Genomic DNA, 20,682 nt, shown 5'->3' with positions numbered 1-20,682 from the left:
AAGTCCTGCAAACCGCTTTTTTGGAGCGGTGAAGGAGCGGTGTATTCACCGCTCCTTCACCGCTCCTGCCCATTAAAATCAATGGGACAGCGCGGCTATACCGCGGCAATACCGCGGCTATAGCCGCGCTGTACGAGGGATTTTAACCCTTTTTCGGCCGCCAGCGGGGGTTAAAACCGCACTGCTAGCGGCCGAATACCGCTGCAAGAACGACGGTACAGCAGCGCTAAAAATAGCGCTGTTGTACCGCCGACGCCCCCACCGCCCCAGTGTGAAAGGGGCCTTAAACTGTCAGAAAAGTCCAAGATGTGACATGCACTTTGTTGGACTTAACTCATAGTAAGTCAGCACATCTTACAAAGTGGGTGAAATCCTGTAGTTCAGCATTAAAATACGCATTCTGGTTTTAACAAGCACTTAAAATCTATACTTCATTTGTGAAGTCATCCAAGACGATAGCATTAAAAATAAAATAAACTTCATAAACTTAATCACTGAATGATAATGGAGCATTAAATTAATTATCACAAATTTAAGCACTTGCCGCCCGACAGCCAAGCGGCGTGGCTCGTTCTGGGCGGGCGTCATATGACGTCCCTCCATTTAAACAGGGAATGCACGCGATTGTGTGCGAGCATCCCTGTTCCATCGGTGGCGGTGTGTCACGGAGACACTGCTCGCCACCGAGGGGGGGTGAACAGCCATTGGGCATGGCTGTTTACCACGTGATCGGCCGCAATGAAGTCACGGCCGATCACAGGTGGTACCGCCCCACTTTGCAAGGTGCGCGTGCACGTTGGTGGCGGCGTGTTCCCGGGAACACTGCTCATCACCGACGCTGGTAAACAGCCATTGGCCAGCGGCTGTTTACCACTAAATGTCAACAAACCGCGGTAACGAGATGTTACCGGGTTCTCCTCCTCACACACAGATCGTGTGTGAGATGGAGATTGTGGTAACATCTCGTTACCGCTTACAGTACACACCAATCACACTGATTGCCCCCCCCCAATAAAGGGGACCTGTCACCACCCATCAAAGTACCTGTCAGTCCATATGAGTATCTGTCACAGTCCATCTGAGTACCCGAGTACCTGAGTACCTGTCACAGTCCATATGAATACCTGAGTGCCTGTCACAGTCCATATGAATACCCAAATACCAGTCATCAGGCCATCAGAGTACCCGAGTACCTGTCACCAGGCCATCAGAGTACCCGAGTACCTGTCACCAGGCCAGAGTACCCGAGTACCTGTCACCAGGCCATCAGAGTACCCGAGTATCTGTCACCAGGCCATCAGAGTACCCGAGTACCTGTCACCAGGCCATCAGAGTATCCAAGTACCTGTCACCAGGCCATCAGAGTATCCAAGTACCTGTCACCAGGCCATCAGAGTATCCAAGTACCTGTCACCAGGCCATCAGAGTACCCGAGTACCTGTCACCAGGCCATCAGAGTACTCGAGTACCTGTCACGCCAGGCCATCAGAGTACCCGAGTACCTGTCTCCTGCCCATCAGAGTACCCGAGTACCTGTCACCTGCCCATCAGAGTACCCGAGTACCTGTCATCTGCCCATCAGAGTACCAGAGTACCTGTCATCTGCCCATCAGAGTACCAGAGTACCTGTCACCTGCCCATCAGAGTACCAGAGTACCTGTCTGCAGCCCATCAGAGTACCCTAGCACCTATTTGCAGCCCATCAGAGTACCAAGTACCTATTTGCAGCCCATGCCTCATAGAATATACGTTGGGGTGTTTGCTTTCCAAAATGGGGGACAAGTAGGAATGAAATGAGATGTGTAATTTATGCTCCTGGAATGCCTGAAGCTACTATTTTAACCCTTTCATGACTAAGCCTATTTTTGAAATTTGGTGTTTACAAGTTAAAATCCATATTTTTTGCTAGAAAATTACTTAGAACCCCCAAACATTATATATATTTTTTTAGCAGAGAATCTAGAGAATAAAATGGAGATTGTTGCAATATTTTATATCACACGGTATTTGTGCAGCGGTGTTTTAAACGCAAATTTTTGGAAAAGGGACACTTCCATGAATTTTAAAAAATCCAAACAGTAAAGTTACCCCAATTTTTTTGTATAATGTGAAAGATGATATTACGCCGAGTAAATAGATACCAAACATGTCACGCTTTATAATTGCACGCACTCGTGGAATGGCGACAAACTATGGTAGCTATGAATTTCCATAGGCGACGCTTTAAATTTTTTTTATCGTTACCAGGTTAGAGTTACAGAGGAGGTCTAGGGCTAGAATTATTGCTCTCGCTCTGACGATCGCGGCGATACCTCACGTGTGATTTGAACACCGTTTACATATGCGGGCACGATTTCCGTATGCGTTTTCTTCGCTGCGCGAGCTCGCGGGGATGGGGGCGCTTTAAAAAAATTTTTTTTTTTTATTTATTTTTAGATTTATAAATTGTGTTTTTAAAAATTTTTTTTTTTTTTTTTACTTTAATTGCTGTCACAAGGAATGTAAAGATCCCTTGTGACAGTAATAAGTGGTGACAGGTACTCTTTATGGAGGGATCGGGGGTCTAAAAGACCTCCGATCCCTCCTCTGCACTTCAAAGTATTCAGATCACCGAAAACGGCGATTCTGAATACTGTATATTTTTTTTAAATTCGGCGCCATTGGCAGCCGAGTAAACGGGAAGTGACGTCATGACGTCGCTTCCGCGTTTACATTGAGAAGGCTGGAACGAAGCCGCCCACGGCTTCGTTCCAGCCCCCCCACAGCCGCCGGAGACAGCCGATTGGACACCGGGCCTCCCGATCGCATGGGAGGCCCGGTAAGAGCGGCGGGAGGGGGGGATGTCCCCTCCCGCTCCTCCGGTATAACAGCCGAGCGGCTGCAGCTGCGGGCATCATCCCGGTATAGTGAGTGATAGGACCTCTGCGCTACTAACGTGAAAAAGGAAATTGTGAACTTACATATGATGTGAGCAACAAATCATCTAGGTGATGCCGCAAAATCAATAGTGTACACTAAATCACCATATAGTAAATAAATATTGAAAATGATTTCGCGCAAACACATAAATAAATCAAGCATAAATATTCGCTGTTTCACGTGATCTGTGTTCAGCAATAAAAGCAAAATGTTCAAATAATAATATAATGGTGAAAGCAAACAAAAAGGTTAAGGCCCCTATCCTAGGGCCAATCCCGGTATAACCCCGGAAAGCTGAGTACGCATATCTGCGTACGGTCGGCGGGAAGGGGTTAATGTTGGGGCTTTGTATGTGGCCAAGCTGTGTAAAAGTCTCACGCATGTGGTATTGCCATATTCAGGAAGAGTAGCAGAATATATTTTGGGGTGTCATTTTTGATATATACATGCTATGTGTTAGAAATATCTTATAAATTGACAACTTTGTGTAAAAAAAAAAAAAAAAAAAATGCGTTTTCATTTTTTTTCCACATTTTCCAAAAACGTCTGGAAAAAAATGAACCGTTCAAAAAACTCATTATGCCTCATAGATTATACGTTGGGGTGTTTTTGCTTTCCAAAATGGGGTCATTTTGTGGGCAATTCCATTGTCCTGGTGCTCCAGGGCCTTCAAAAGTGTAATAGGTGGTTGAGAAATGAGAGGTGTCATTTATGCTCGTAGAACGCCTGAAGATGCTACTTCAATGTTGGTCCTTTGTATGTGGCCAGGCTGTGTAAAAGTCTCACACATGTGGTATCGCCATATTCGGGAAGAGTAGCAGAATGTATTTTGGGGTGTAATTTGTTGTATGCATATGCTGTGTGTGAGAAATAACCTGATAATATGACAATTTTGTAGTAAAAAAAAAAAAAATTGCAAAGAGTTGTGGGAAAAAATTGCAATTTAAAAAAACTCACCATGCTACTTACTTAATACCTTGGAATGTCTGCTTTCTAAAAAGAGGTCATTTGAGGTGTATTTGTATTTTCCTGACTTGTTAGAGTCTCAAGAAATGAGATTCACCTGATGAACTGAAGGCCTGATTAGGTGTGATCAATTTTCAGTGATTGGCACCATATTTTGTAGACTCTATAACTTTCACAAAGACCAAATAATAAACACTAATTTGGGTTATTTTTACCAAAGATATGTAGCAGTATAAATTTTGGCCAAAATTTATGAAGAAAAATTACTAATTAGCAAAATTTTATGACAGAAACAAAGAAAAAGGCATTTTTTTCACCAAATTTACGGTCTTTTTTTATTTATAGCACAAAAAATAAAAAAACTCACTAGTGGTTAAATACCACCAAAAGAAAGCTCTATTTTTGTGAAAAAAAGGACGCAAGTTTCATGTGGGTACAGTGTTGCGTGACTGAGTAATTGTCATTCGAACTGTGAGAGCACTGAACGCTGAAAATTGGTCTGGGCAGAAAGGGGGTGCAAGTGCACCGATTGAGGAGGTTAAGCAAAGACACGGAATCTTACAATTATAACTGACACACTTACCCAAGATGCAAAATGTGTGACATAGCACCAATGGCATGCTGATATTTATCAAGTGCTTGCATGTAGTGACCAGCTTTAAAAAACTCATTTCCTTTGGTTTTCATGTCATTTGCAATTGATAAAAACTCCTGCCTGCCAAAAAGGAAAAAAAATATATACTTATTAAAGAAAGTTTATTTAAAAATCGATTCAAGTTTATTATTTCCAGCAAAGAGAAAAAAAAATGTTTTAATAAGGTCAGAATAAAATGCTGCATATGAACATTACATACTCACCACTTGCAACCACCAAGTGGCATTCTTTTACTTTTACTGCCAGGTCCGTACTGCGTATGGACCTACAGCACTGCTTCCAGCTTCCCAGGTCCGTACATATGGACCTTATTCCTCCTCCTACTATAAGCTCATGGTCACTTCAGTGACCATAAACTTATAGCAGAACTGTTTAGCAGACTCTGCTCAACAATCCTATAACTAATCAGCGGATTACAATCCGCTAATCAGTTATTCAGCTGAAATATGACCCCCCCCCCATGCCGTTGCTTCCCTGGCCCCAGCCTCTCCACCTTCTGCCGCTCCCCTTCCTCTAAAATGCTCCCCTCCCCCACTCTTCTTTTGTATGTCATTTATCTCCCTCCCCCCCCCCCCCCAGCACTGGTTTCGTCCCCTACACCTGATACGACCCCCCCCCTTACAAACCCAATCCCCTGCAGCTAGGCTCAGAATTATGAAAGCTGTAAGTGAAAAATGGTAACCTCCGGATTTTTGGAGTAAATTGTTTTTATTTAAAGTTTTATGTACCTTCAGTTTTCACCATTTCACAAAACGGTGCAATTTAAAATGTACAAATATTTGTTATTTATTAACTCAATACAGTTTTAACTTTATATTTAGTAGGAATTTAGCAGGAATGTTGTACATTTTGCCATGTATGAAACCACTAATAATGATTTTAGTGTATTTTTAGCAGAAATATTGATTTGATAAACATTTGCGCAAATATTGCGGTGCCTCAAAAATCAGTAGCACCTTCTATTTCTACTGGCCATGTGCTTTCAGAAAATATATTGTTTGTGGAATCCTTAACAAACTCTGAAAGCTGTAAGCGAAAAAAGGAAAACTTCCAGATTTTTTTGAGGAATTTTTGCATACGTACAATTTTCACCATTTTTCAAAAAGGCGCAATTTAAAGTTTACAAAGATTTGTTACGTATTAACTGAATATAAGTTTAGCTTTTATATTTAGAAGGTACTTTTGCTGTGTTTGTATCTGCTAATAATGACTTTAGTGCATTTTTAGCAAAGATATTGCTTTGGTAAACATTTGCGGAAATATCGTGGGGCCTTAAAAATCAATAGCACTTATTCTACTGGTCCTATGCTTTCAGAACATACTATGGTTGGGGGGGGGGGGGGAGGCTTTTACAAACTCTGAAATCTGTAAGGGAAACAATTAAAACCTTCAGGTTTTTAGAGAAATGTGGTTATTTACATTTTTGCGTACGTTCAATTTTAACCATTTTGCAAAAGGGCATAATTTTATAGATTCAATACAGGTTAAACTTTTATATTTAGTAGGAATGTTGTGTTTATATCTGCTAATAATGATTTTTTTTTGTGTTTATATCTGCTAATAATGATTTAAAATTTACAAAATATTGGTTATTTGTTAACTCATTACAGGTTAGCTTTTATATTTGGTAGAAATTTTGTAAAATGTGCTGTGTCTTCATCTGCTAATAATGATTTTAGTGCATTTTTAGCGAAAATATTGTTTTGATAAACATTTACGCAAATACTGTGCCCTAAAAATCAGTAGCACCTTATTTGTATTCTACTGGTCATGTGCTTTCAGAAAATATATATTACAAACTCTGAAAGCTGTAAGGGAAAAACAGCAATGAAAAAATTGCAAAAATGGTCCAGACAGTTAAGTTTAAAAGTGGAGCACAGGGCTTGGCAGCGAAAATGTTAAAGCTGTTCTAAATAAATATAGTCACGTATGTGTCATCACATCACATTTAGATTTACAAACAACTATGCAAGGGCCTGCTTAAATTGATAAAGACTTAAAGTGGTACTAAAGGCAAAACCAAAAATGGCATAGGATACATTCTGTCATTAGCATTAACGCAGTTGCCTTGCTATCTGTATCAACCCCTTAACTTTTTTTTTTTATATACCTACCTCTTGATGCTGCTGTGGGAATAAGCCCCGTGAGCGGGGCAAGACATGCCAGGGGTGTGGCCTGGAAAAAGTCTAGGCTGAGGCTGCTTCCACTCTTTAAGACGGCTTTCACACCGAGCCGCCCATAGCGTTGGCGGTAAAACGCCGCTATTTTTAGCGGCATTTTACCGTTGGATTTGCGGCGCATTTCGCCCTCTAGCGGGGTGCTTTTACCCCCCGCTAGCGGCCGAGAAAGGGTTAAAACCACCCGCAATAGCGGAATTTTGCCGGTGGTATCCCAGTGCTGCCCCACTGATTTCAATGGGGAGCAGCGGTGGAGGAGCGGTAAACACACCGCTCCTTCACCGCTCCAAAGAAGCTGCTGGCAGGACTTTTCCTGATGTCCTACCAGCCCACCGCTCCGGTGTGAAAGCCCTCGGGCTTTCACACTGGAGCAGCTGTTTCAGGGCAGATTGCAGGCGCTATTTTTAATGCTATAGCGCCTGCAAAATGCCCTTGGTGTGAAAGGGGTCTAAATGAGGATTGTGTGTGATTTGCAGCTCTTGGGACTTCTTTTCCTTCCTCATTGACTTCTATGAAGCTGAAATAAGTTCTTTACCTGCCTGTACTCCCAGCAGTTGTCAGCATATAAGGACCTACTAAAGCCTAAAGCGGCACCTTTAATTTCTTTGTATGGTGTCCCATTGGGGAGATTTACCATCATTTCCTGGCCCATGGCCAAAAACAGGAAGCAAGAGGAAATCCCTGCAAATTAAGGGATTCCTTTGGGGCCCCCTCAAGGTCACCAGAACTAATGTCCCCACTGGAAGATTCCTCCTATTACTTTTTGATGGACAGCTTTCAAGGATAATGGTAAACAGTACAAATAGAGGGTCAATCTCCCCAACGGGGGCACAAGCAGCAATAAAAACTGCCAGATGTTCTAATCCCTCTCCACTCTATCTAAAAACGAAAGAAAAATGTTTGCCTTTTGTTATTCTTTAACCACTTGCCGCCCGCCCACAATGTGCTGTGGGCCAGATGGCGAGTGGCTGCTGTATGCAAAGCGACATATGTTGCTGCCTACTTCTGGGCTTAGGGTGCACGCGTGTGCCCCCACGCTTGGCACCTGATGTCAGCAACTCCTGGCCAATGATTCATGGCCAAGACCTGCTGATTGGCTGTGTGCAGAGATCTGTGTTGGTAAACACCACAGAGCTCTGTGCAGAGGGAGAAGTCAGTACAGTGACCGCGTATAGGATTATTACTGATCACTGTATTAATGTCACTGGTGATGACAGCGGCAGTTAGTCAGTTCACCCCAGCGTTAGGCCCCTTTCACACTGGGGCGGTGGAAGCGTCGGCGGTACAACAGCGCTATTTTTAGCGCTGCTGTACCGTCGTTCTTGCAGCGGTATTCGGCCGCTAGCGGTGCGGTTTTAACCCCCACTGGCGGCCGAAAAAGGGTTAAAATCCCTCGTACAGCGTGGCTATAGCCGCGGTATTGCCGCGCTGTCCCATTGATTTCAATGGGCAGGAGTGGTGAAGGAGCGGTGAATACACCGCTCCTTCACCGCTCCAAAAAAGCGACGCTCCCACCGCCCCAATGTGAAAGGGGTCTTAGTGTCAGATCAACCGCCACAGTCCATTATAAGCCGCTGATCAACATTATATATATATATATATATATATATATATATATATATATATATATAATGTTGATCAGCGGCTTATGGGACGTACTTGGACATTCCAACATGACAATGATCCAAAACACAAGGCCAAACCTGTCATTGGCTACAACAGAATATATATATATATATATATATATATATATATTTTTTTTTTTTTTCTTGGCCATTTTTCAGAGAGTATGAACAATACCACAAAAACATTTCTTTCACTCATGGTTAGTGTTTGGCTGAAGCCATTTATTATCAACCAACTGTGTTTACTATTTTTAAATCATAATGGCAACAGAAACTACCCAAATGACCCTGATTAAAAGTTTACATCCCCCAGTTCTTAATACTGTGTATTTCCCCCTTTAACATCAACGACAGCTTGAAGTCGTTTGTGGCGTTTGTGGATGAGGCTCTTTATCTTCTCAGATGGTAAAGCATCCCATTCCTCTTGGCAAAAAGCCTCCAGTTCCTGTAAATTCTTAGGCTGTCTTGCATGAACTGTATGTTTGAGATCTCCCCAGAGTGGCTCAATGATATTGAGGTCAGGATACTGAGATGGCCACTCCAGAACCTTCACTTTATTCTGTTGTAGCCAATGACAGGTTTGGCCTTGTGTTTTGGATCATTGTCATGTTGGAATGTCCAAGTACGTCCCATGCACAGCTTCCTGGCTGATGAATGCAAATGTTCCTCCAGTATTTTTTGATAACATACTGCATTCATCTTGCCAACAATTTTGACCAAATTTCCTGTGCTTTTGTAACTCGCACATCCCCAAAACATCAGCGATCCACCTCCGTTTTACACAGTAGGAATGGTGTACCTTTCATCATAGGCCTTGTTGACTCCTCTCCAAATGTAGCGTTTATGGTTGTGGCCAAAAAGCTCAATTTTAGTCTCATCACTCCAAATGACTTTGTGCCAGAAGGTTTGAGGATTGTCTCTGCTGTTTGGCATATTGTAAGCCGGATATGGCAATTGCGTAGTAATGGCTTTCCTCTGGCGATTCGACCATGCAGCCCATCTATCTTCAAGTGCCTCCTTATTGTGCATCTTGAAACAGCCACACCACATGTTTTCAGAGAGTCCTGTATTTCACCTGAAGTTATTTGTGGGTTTTTTTTGCATCCCAAACAATTTTCCTAGCAGTTGTGGCTGAAATTTCAGTTGGTCTACCTGACCGTGGTTTGTTTCAACAGAACCCCTTGTTTTCCACTTTTTGATTAGAGTTTGAACACTGCTGATTGGCATTCTCAATTCCCTGAAATTATATCAGTTCCTGTTTTATACAGTACTACTATCTTTTCCCGGATCCTTTGACAATTCTTTTGCTTTCCCCATAACTCAGAATCCAGAAAGGTCAGTGCAGCACTGGATGAAAGATGCAAGGGTTCTTTTAGGAGTCCAGAAACTCACTGACCTTTTATACACACTCACACACACACACACACTAATTACAAGCAAACAGATCACAGGTGGGGATGGTTACCTTTAATAGCCATTCAAACCCCTTTGTGTCAACTTGTGTGCATGTCATCAGGCCAAAATCACCAGGATATGGAAACTTTAGATCGGGGTCATTTGGGTAGTTTCTGTTGCCATTATGATTTAAAAAGAGTAAACACAGTTGATTGATAATAAATGGCTTCATCCAAACACTATGGGGTTGATTTACTAAAGGGAAAAAGACTGTGCACTTTGCAAAATGCAATTGCAGTTGCTCCAGAGCTAGGTAAATGAGCAGGAAATCTGCAGACTGCCATCATCCAATCATGTGCAAGCATTAATGCATTTTTTTTTAATTTTCTTTGGTCATGATTGGGTACTCTTTGAAAAGTGAAGCCTTACCTCATTTACTAAGCTCTGGAGCAGCTGCACTCGCAGCCGGATTGCTTTTAGTAAATCATATAATAATATAATCATATAATATAAATATATATACGAAATATATATATATATATATATATATATATATATACACACACACACACACACACAGACACACACACACCATAGTTTGCAGGAGCTATAACTTTCACGTAAACCAAACAATATACACTTATTGGGATTTTTAATCAAAAACATTTAGCATAATACCTTTTGGCCACAAAAACAAAAAACAAAAACAGTGATGATCCAATACCACCAAAAAGAAAGCTCTATTTGAGTGAAAAAAAGATACAAAATGTAATTTGGGTACGTTGCATGACCGCGCAAATACCAGTTCACCACTTGCCCCCCTTCATGACCAGGCCAATTTTTGCGATACGGTACTGCATTACTTAAACTAACAAATGCGCGGTCGTACAACGCTGTACCCAAATAATATGTATGGCCTTTTTTCCCACAAATAGAGCTTTTGCTGGTATCAGATCACTTCTGCGTTTTCTATTTTTGCCGCTGTAAACAAAAAAAGACCGACAATTAAAAAAACAAAAAAAAAAAAACAATATTTTTTACTTTCTACTATAAAAACATATCCAATAAAAAAGATGGAAAAATAAAAAAAATTCTCCATCAATTTAGGTCAATATGTATTCTGCTACATGCTTTTGGTAAAACAAAAATCCCAATAAGCGTATATTAACTCGTTTACACAAAAGTTATAGCGTCTACAAACTATGGGATAGATTTATGGATTTTTTATTCATTTTATTTTTTTACTAGTAATGGTGGTGATCAGCGACTTATAGCAGGACTGCGCCATTGCGGCGGACAAATCGGACACTAAGTGGCACTTTTTGGGGACCAGCGACACCAATGCAGTGATCAGTGCTAAAAATATGCACTGTCACTGTACTGACACTGGCAGGGAAGGGGGTAACATCAAGGGCGATCAAAGGGTTTAAAAGGTGCCTAAGGAGTCCTTACTAACTGTGTGGGGGGTGCTTGTACTATGGGAAGGCAGAGATCCATGTTCCTGCTTTGTAGGAATTGGTAAGCTGCAATATAGAAATGGTAAGCTTCTATGGAAGAAAATAAAAAATGACCTCTACTTTACAGAACTCATAGAAGATCTTAATGTACCACAAATATTATAACCTTCATTCATTAATGAACTATTCAATCGTTACCTACCATGGGGGGCCATTGACGTTATTCATTGTAATCAGTCTAGTCTAGATGACAAAAAGAAAAAAAGAAAAAGATAGATATTAGAAAGCATTAAAACAATTTTTATAAGCAACAATACGTTTAAGAAAAACATTTTCATAGCCATGCTATAATAGGGAAGATTTCTGTAATTGCGACCAAATCAAAGACAAGTGGGTAACAGGGAGTCCATAATGTAAACACAATAATACTACATTCCAAAATAGAACAAAATGTGCAGATTTTATTTAAGGCTTGGTTCACACTAGTGCGACTTGAACATTGCACAAAATTTCCTGGGCGACTTTGAAGTGTGACTTTACGCTCTCTGGCACTCAAGTCACATTAAAGTAGTACAGAAACCTTTTCAAAGTCGCTGTGACTTTAAAGGGGTTGTAAAGTCAGAAGGTTTTTTATCTTAATGCATATGCATTAGGATAAAAAGCATTCTGTGTGCATCAGCCCCCCTAATACTTACCGGAGCCCCATCTCTATACAGCGACATCCGAGTGTCTCGGCCATCCGGGGCTCTCCCTCCCGATTGGCACAGCCATTGGCTCCAGCTACAAAAGTCAAAGTCAGTTAGCCAATCAGGAGAAAGAGGGGGTGAGGCCGAACCACAGCTCAGTGTCTGAAAGGACACGGGGAGCTGCAGCTCAGATTGGGTGCCCCCATAACAAGCTGTTTGCTGTGAGAGCACTCAACAGGAGGGAGGGGCCAAAAGCACAGAAGAGGGACCCAAAAAGTTGATTAGGGCTGCTCTGTGCAAATCCACTGCAACAGAACAGGTACACTAAGCCTATTTTTCAAACTTGTTGTTTACAAGTTAAAATAATTTTTTTTTGCTAGAAAATTACCGTATTTATCGGCGTATAACACGCACTTTTTTCCCCCTTAAAATCAGGGGAAAAATCGCAGGTGCGTGTTATACGCCGATCCCCTGCGATCCCGAGCTGTCACATTTTCAAAATCGCCGACCGCGATTTGAAAATGGCGCTGCCGGCGCCGAAATACACAGAGCCGGTCCTCGGCTCTTCCCGGCGGCTCTCGTTCACTTTCGGCTCCACTCGTAGTCCCGAGCGGAGCTATCCGAACCTACTCGGCTAGGTTCAGATAGCTCCTCTCGGGACTACGAGTGGAGCCGAAAGTGAACGAGAGCCACCGGGAAGAGCCGAGGACCGGCTCTGTGTATTTCGGCGCCATTTTCAAATCGCGGTCGACGATTTTGAAGCCCAGAATGGCAGGGATCACTGGGGCAAGGCTGCACTGGGGAAGGCTGCACTGACAAGGCTGCACTGGGGAAGTCTGCACTGACAAGGCTGCACTGGGGAAGTCTGCACTGACAAGGCTGCACTGGGGAAGTCTGCACTGACAAGGCTGCACTGGGGAAGTCTGCACTGACAAGGCTGCACTGGGGAAGGCTGCACTGACAAGGCTGCACTGGGGAAGGCTGCACTGACAAGGCTGCACTGGGGAAGGCTGCACTGACAAGGCTGCACTGGGGAAGGCTGCACTGGGGAAGGCTGCACTGACAAGGCTGCACTGGGGAAGGCTGCACTGACATGGCTGCACTGACATGGCTGCACTGAGAAGGCTGCAATGATGGGCATTTAAATGTAAGTTTTTTTCCCTGCTAAAAGTTCCCTCCTAAAAGTTTTCCCTCCTAAACTTCCCTCCCAAAAGTTTTTTTTTTCCTTAAAATTCCCTCCTAAATTGGGGTGCGTGTTATACGCCTATAAATACGGTACTTAGAACCCTCAAACATTATATACATTTTTTTTCTAACACCCTGGAGAATAAAATGGCGCTCATTGCAATACTTTGTCGCACCGTATGTGCGCAGCGGTTATACAAGCGCACTTTTTTTGGAAAGAATACACGTTTTTGAATTAAAAAATAAGACAAACAGTAAAGTTAGCCCATTTTTTTTATATTGTGAAAGATAATGTTACGCCAATTAAATTGATACCCAACATGTCACGCTACAAAGTTGTGCCCGCTCGTGGAATGGCGACAAATTTTACCCTTAAAAATCTCCATATGCAGCGTTTAAAAAAATTCTACAGGTTGCATGTTTTGAGTTACAAAGGTCTAGGGCTAGAATTATTGCTCTCGCCCTAGTGATCGCAGCGATACCTCACATGTGGTTTGAACACTTTTTATATGCGGTCGTTACTCACGTATGCGTTCGCTTCTGCACGCAAGTTCGGCAGGACAGGGCGCGTTTAAAAAATTATTTTCTTATTTATTTTACACTGTTCTTTAAAGAAAAAAAAAAACTTGTCATTTGAAAAAAAAAAGGAGGATACCGGGGTTATGGAGGCTAGCTGCTGCCATAACCACGATATCACTCTTCAAACAGCCGACAAATAACGACGGCGGGTGGTCCGGAAGTGGTTCACACGTTTGTTTTTTAATAGAAAAAAAAAAACGAGACTTTACAATCACTTTAACCACTTCCAACCCAGATCAAGTCTGGCATTTCTCTCCTACATTTAAAAATCATATTTTTGATGGATAATTACTCCTTCAACCACTGTGTGGTCATTTTTGCAGTGTGCTTTGAGTCATCGTCATTTTAGAAGGTAAACTTTCTTCCCACTGACAACTTTCTGGCAGAGGGCAGCAGATTTTCCTGAAGAATTTGAGGGTATTTTGCCCCATCCATTTTTCTTCTATCCTGACAAATGCTCCAGTCCCTGCTACAGAAATACACCCCATAAAAGGATATTACCACCTCCATGCTTTACTGTAGGAATTGTGGTATTTGGATGTTGAACTATATTGGATTTCCGCCAGACATATCTTTTGGTGTCGAGGCCAAGTAATTCAATTTTAGTCTCATCTGACCACCTAAATGCACCTTGAAGATTCCGAGGCCACATGGAAAAAGGTGTTATGGTCAGATGAGATTAAAATTGACTACAAAAAAAAAAAAAAAAAAGTTGAGGACCAAGCATTTTTTATGCAGACGAGACAATACCTGCCTGACCACCCCTGTACACTGAGCTCAGTGTACAATTTTGGCAGTGCCAAAATGAATAAACTCCCACGTATGTGTGGGAGTGAGGTCATGTCTACCCTACCAATAAAATGGTCGGAGATCAGAACCCGGAAGTCATCCAGCCAAAGATGTAAGCAGCCGGTGGGGAGCTCTGGGATACCAGAGTGTTGGAGTGAAGGGAAGTATAGTTCCACTTTAAAGTATGTTTAACCACTTACCAACCGGCCCATAGCCGAATGACGGCTGCAGGGCGGTTGGATAACTCTGGGAGGACGTACTATGACGTCCTCCCAGAATTCCCCTCTCGCGCGCCCCCTGGGGCGCGCAACCGAACACATCCGTGACCACCGGGTCCACAGGACCCGGCGCATTACGGATCCCGGTAAATGGCCCTGATCGCGGCCGTTTACCATGTGATCGCGCCGTCAAATGACGGCGCGATCACATGTAAACAGACCGGCGCCATCTGATGACGCCGGTTCCTCTCCTCCCCTCCTGTGTACCGATCGGTACACTGTGGAGGAGAGGGAGATGGATGGATGGCTGCAGCGCTGTGGGCTGTATGTGTAGTGAGAATGTTCAGAAGAAAAACAGTCCTTGGAGCCAAGGCAGATTGAATTGATGATCATAGAAGTTAAACACCCAGCACCCAGTGAGAAATCCTCCACCTTATTAGATGTACGCTTACCAGAGGTAAGCTAGATATCAGCTTATCTATGGACGTCCACTCAGGGGAACCAACTCCTCAAAACTCCTCACAAGAAAGGGGCAGGCAGGATCTCTCCTTGCGGTGGACCTCAATCAGCATACCGGGGGGACTTTTCCCTTGAACTTGAATTACCCCTTGAAATGTCCTGATATTGTCACAGAAAATGTGTAATGTAGACATTATTTCATTACCTTTCCACTTTTCCTGAGACTTTGACAAGTATGCTTCTATTACTATAATATTCTTTATATCCAGTTAGAAGGAAACCGGTCAGTGTAGAGCGGACACCGAGCTCCGGGCTTCCTGGGAGATGAAGACATCCACAGCCGCCATGTTCCTTCCTCCAGCCTTCCTTCGCTACAATCGAAGCCAGGATCGTTTTTTTTTTTTTTTTTTATTTCAGGCTTCCCAGCCTAGAGGTGAGATGTGGGGTCTTATTGACCCCATATCTCACTGTAAAGAGGACCTGTCATGCCATATTCCTATTACAAGGATGTTTACATTCCTTGTAATAGGAATAAAAGTGGTCCAAATTTTTTTTTTGGGGGAAAAAAGCATCAAACTAAAATAAATAAAGTAAAATGAACAATAAAAAAAAAAAAAAAAAAAAAAAAATTTTTAAAGCGCCCCTGTCCCTGTGTGCTCGCATGCAGAAGCGAACGCATACGTAAGTCCCGCCCACATATGAAAACGGTGTTCAAACCACACATGTGAGGTATCGCTGCGATCGGTAGAGCGAGAGCAATAATTTTGGCCCTAGATCTCCTCTGTAACTCAAAACATGTAACCAGTGAAAAATTTTCAAGCGTCGCCTATGGGGATTTTTGAGTAGCAAAGTTTGGCGCCATTCCACAAGCGCGTGCAATTTTGAAAGGTGACATGTTGGGTATCTATTTACTCGGCGTAACTTCATCTTTCACATTATGCAAAAACATTAGGCTAACTTTACTGTTTTGGTTTTTGTAAAGCACAAAACAGTTTTTTTCCAAAAAAAACGCGTTAAAAAAATTGCTGCGCAAATACCGTGCGAGATAAAAAGTTGCAACGACCGCCATTGTATTCTCTAGGGTCTTTGCTAAAAAAAACATATATAATGTTTTGGGGTTCTATGTAATTTTCTAGCTAATAAATGATGATTTTTACATGTAGGAGAGAAATGTCAGAATTGGCCTGGGTGCTCCAGAACGCCTGAAGGTGCTCCCCTGCATGTTGGGCCTCTGTATGTGGCCACGCTGTGTAAAAGTCTCACACATGTGGTATCGCCATACTCGGGAGTAATAGCAGAATGTGTTTTGGGGTGTAATTTGTGGTATGCATATGCTGTGTGTGAGAAATAACCTGCTAATATGACAATTTTGTGGGAAAAAAAAAAAAGTAAAAGAAAAACCTTGATTTTGCAAAGAATTGTGGGAAAAAATGACAACTTCAAAAAACTCACCATGCATCTTTCTAAATACCTTGGAATGTCTTCTTTCCAAAAAGGGGTCATTTGGGGGGTATTTGTACTTTTCTGGAATGTTAGGGACTCAAGAATTTAGATAGGCCGTCAGTACTTCAGGTGTGATCAATTTTCAGATATTCGCACCATAGCTTTTGGACTCTATAACTTTCACAAAGACCAAATAATATCCACCGATTTGGGTTAATTTTACCAAAGATATGTAGCGGTATAAATTTTGCCCAAAATATATGAAGAAAAATTACTAATTTGCAAAATATTATAACAGAAATGAAGAAAAATGCATTTTTTTTTTACAGATTTTTCTGTCTTTTTTTCTTGGTGCAAGATGAAATAGCATTAAAGACACTAAACCTATCGGGTTATTATAAATGGGGAGAAGGAATTCTCCAAACATAGTCTACGCTTGGTAAGCTGACCAATTTTCCCATTTACGGTCCAAAATGTCCATGAGTGTGATGCACTCTTTCCATCAATCTGATAGACTCCATGCGGTGGAGCACCTGTGACCATGATACAGAGGGGCATTGCCAGTTTAGGGGAATTGCCAATTGGATGGCACCAAAAATCATATGTGCTAACTTTTGATGGGGGGGGGGGGGGAGAGACCTCACGGAGTTCAGCAAATAAAATGCACATCTGATAAGTCAGGGTCACAGGTACCACTGTTATTTGGAGTACCATCGAGGAGGTACGTTGCCACAAGGATCTCAAGACTGTGCACCTCCAGAACGTGTGAAGAGGAGTACCCCTGGCTCGACAACCTCTTAAGCATGTGCCGGGAACCAGTGGGTAAATTCTATGCAATCTGTCAGGTGTGTAATACCAGCGGGTATGTCGTTTGACTACAGTCTCTTTGATAGTGATAGAGGGTGTACATTTATGCATATTGGAGACTGTCTCCCATCCCAGCATAACTGTAGATTTGGTCATAGTATTGTGGTCATTAACGTACCGGTATAAGATTGAGATAGCCCCCTCATCTCTAGAGGCCTCCCCGCATAGGTTTTCAAATGGCGATTTAGCCGGTTCCACAATTTGGGTTCGGATGTTAGAATAAAAGTGCCGGATTTGTAAAATTCAGAATGGTGGAAGGCAAAATTCTGTTGTAAATGCTCTAATGTGCAAATGGAAGAGCCGTGCAATAGAGAGTTCAGTCACTAGACCTTGTGAGGTCCAGCTAAAGTTAAACTCTAGGCCTGCATTGAAGGCTGGGGGGAATTGAGGTTCACCAAGAAATGAAGCCAAGCGTGGAGGATTGGAGAGTAACTTAAACTTCACCTTATAAAGAGACCAGAGATAAAAGGGACTGGCCCACAATACAGTTAAGCGGTGCAATGTCTTTAGGGGAAATAGAGCGTGATGAGAGGAGACCCGGGAAGTAGAAAGTGACAACCGAAATCCTCTCAAATTGTAACCACGTTATAGAGGTTGGGGAGGTGTGCCATTGTAGAAGGTTTTTTCATCTTAATGCATTTAATGCTTTAAGATAAAAAAAAAACCCTCTATGTGCAGTAGCCCCCCCCCCCCCCATATTTACCTGAGCTCCATCTCAATCCAGTGATGTTGCACGAGAGCCACGAAGTCCAGGGACTCTGCCATTACCATTGGCTCCCGCTGCTGTCAATCACAGCCAGCTCAGCAGGAGCGCTGGTGAGGGACCTGAGAAGAGGAGGGTCTAGGTTGCTCTGTGCCAAGCCACTGCAGAGCAGGGAAGTATAGCATTTTTTTTTGGTTAAAAATAAGACTTTAGTATCGCTTATCGCTTTAAATTGCTTAACAGTCTGAGTTTAGCTAAAAATAGCTTGATTAACCACTTGCCTACTGGGCACTTTCACCCCCCTTCCTGCTCAGACCAATTCTCAGCTTTCAGCACTGTTGCACAACACTGTACCCATATCAAATTTTTATAACTTTTTTCACATAAATAGAGCTAGCGTATTTAATCTCCACTTTGTTTTTAATTTTTTGCTCAACAATTAAAAAAAAAAAAAAGGGTTTTACTTAGCTTCGGTTATAAAACTTTGCAAAAAAGTACATTTTTTTTATTCACTGATGTGCGCTGACGCGACTGCTTCGATTAGGGTACACTAATCCTCACTCAGTGCCAATGTTGGGACTCCACTGATCATCAGGGCACTGTTGATCAGTGTAATTCTGCCCTGTCAGACTTGCCAGTTACCACTCACTTCTCCTCCCACTGTCAGCGATAACCGGCAAGTTTGTTTACATGCGATCAGCTGTGAACAAAGCTGATCACACATGGTAAAGGGCCGCTGTGATTGGTCCTTTACCTCAATCTGTGATCAGCTTTGTCCTAATGACACAGAGATCTCAGAGCACCTCTGATGCGTGTTCTAAGAGGACGTCCATGGACTCCCTTCTAGTACAACAGAGTTGCGCTGTAGCCGTGTTTCGGCTATGGTGTGGTACAGAAGTGCTTAAAATACTCATCATAATTAACAAGGAATTTAATATATTTCTTAATAGTACTGCTGGTTGTCCCTTTAAAAGATGACCAAGTAAAAAAAAAAAATAAAAAAATGGCAGAAGTACTAACCTGTGAAGTCCATCGGCCCCTTTGCTGAAAATTTGCTGTGTGGCAGAGCTCCCAGTACCAATCCTACCTCTGGGTTTGTGGAATAGTGCATCTCCCACTGGCTGATGTGGTTCCTCCTGCTGATCCCTACATCACTACTTTGTCCTACAGTGACTATTGGTCAGCAAGAGGAACCACAGCAGCCAGCAGGGTCCCCATTATTTGAAACACCAGAGTTGTCAAATAGGATTGGTGCTAGGAGCTTCGCTACGCAGTGAAGTTTCAGCAAACTTGTTGACAGACTATTAAACAATGCTGCTTTCTTCACAGATTAATGCTTGAGATGGATGGAGGGGAATCGACTGAGTGCAATGCGATTACCCGCACATTTATTTGAACAGGCTGAAATCGCACCAAAAGTAGTGCATGCACTGCTTTTAAAAATGCACTGCAACAGGACCACATAGTACTGCGGTAGCATATGATCCAATGCAGACAAAAAACGCACTGCATTTGGGGTACCATTAGGAACACATCGACGCCTGCAGTAGATCATACAATCAGTGCATTTTGAACGTTCGGAAAATGCGTATGGAACGCAGGTTTCCTGCACATGTTCTGAAGTCAACAAGCCCTTACACAGACACAGATACTGCTTACAATAACATCTTAGGAAAGCAGTACAGTGTAATCCCAAGTGTAAAACTCTACTGGGACATTTTTTCACGTCAATTATCACCCTTAAAACATAATTACATAAACACAAAGCAGTAGTAAGCAATGGATCCACAACAGAAGAAAAAATCTAAAATACAGAACAGCTTGCAAATTATGCTACAGCAACCTTTTTTGTGTAAGCAAGTCATCATACACAATACTATTGCAACTATTACACATACTTTAATATATCAAGATATACCTTTTTATTTAATGCAATTAGTGTTAAAACAGGCACAATACCTCGCTACTTGTCCCACAACAGGATCCAGCAGTATTGCAGTAATACTCCTGTTTCTTTCCAGCTACAATCTAACCATTTCCTTGTTGGGAAAGCTATATAAACCCTTTGCACTGTTTCGGTCTTTTGATGTCAAACAAGGGAAAAGAAGGCTGAGTTTCGGTTTCATTTTTCCATAAACAAAACCTGTCAGCTGATTGTGCCACATCTACAGCACAGAGCTGATTAACAATTAACCATTTCCATGCATCTGTACTCAATTCAGCTAGTTTGCAAAATTTAAATCAGAAACATAATTGCTGTGAAAGGGAAAACTTTTCACCCACACGATTAAGTCTGGATCCACACCCGAGCTGAGCAATTTTTAGGGGACTGCAGAAGTTTTTGGCTCCATGCACACTAGCTTAACCATTTGAAGACCAAGCCTTTTCTGGCACTTTTGGTTTACAAGTTTTAATCAGTATTTTTTGCTAAAAAACTACTTAGAACCCCCAAACATTATATATACATATATTTTTTTTAGCAGAGACCCTAGGGAATAAAATGGTGATTGTTGAAAGTTTTTATGTCACACTGTATTTTTCAAACGCAATTGTTTTGGA

At 42.2% G+C, this 20,682-nt stretch overlaps 1 protein-coding gene across 1 annotated transcript in view; it reads right to left on the bottom strand.

The window, feature by feature from the left end:
* TRANK1 (tetratricopeptide repeat and ankyrin repeat containing 1) overlaps positions 1 to 20,346 on the bottom strand; it is a 273,379-nt gene extending 253,033 nt beyond the window's left edge. The window contains exons 1-3 of the mRNA XM_073630592.1: positions 20,083 to 20,346; positions 11,397 to 11,437; positions 4,469 to 4,600 (exon numbers count right to left, since the gene is read on the bottom strand). Of these exons, the coding sequence (XP_073486693.1) occupies positions 4,469 to 4,600; positions 11,397 to 11,422 (158 nt within the window). The 5' untranslated portion in view covers positions 11,423 to 11,437; positions 20,083 to 20,346. The remainder of the gene's footprint in view (positions 1 to 4,468; positions 4,601 to 11,396; positions 11,438 to 20,082) is intronic.
* Between the last annotated feature and the right edge of the window lie 336 nt (positions 20,347 to 20,682).

This window comes from Aquarana catesbeiana, linkage group LG05 (assembly GCF_042186555.1).
Source record: "Aquarana catesbeiana isolate 2022-GZ linkage group LG05, ASM4218655v1, whole genome shotgun sequence".
Taxonomy (NCBI): domain Eukaryota; kingdom Metazoa; phylum Chordata; class Amphibia; order Anura; family Ranidae; genus Aquarana; species Aquarana catesbeiana.
This window is presented reverse-complemented; position numbering and strand designations above follow the sequence as displayed.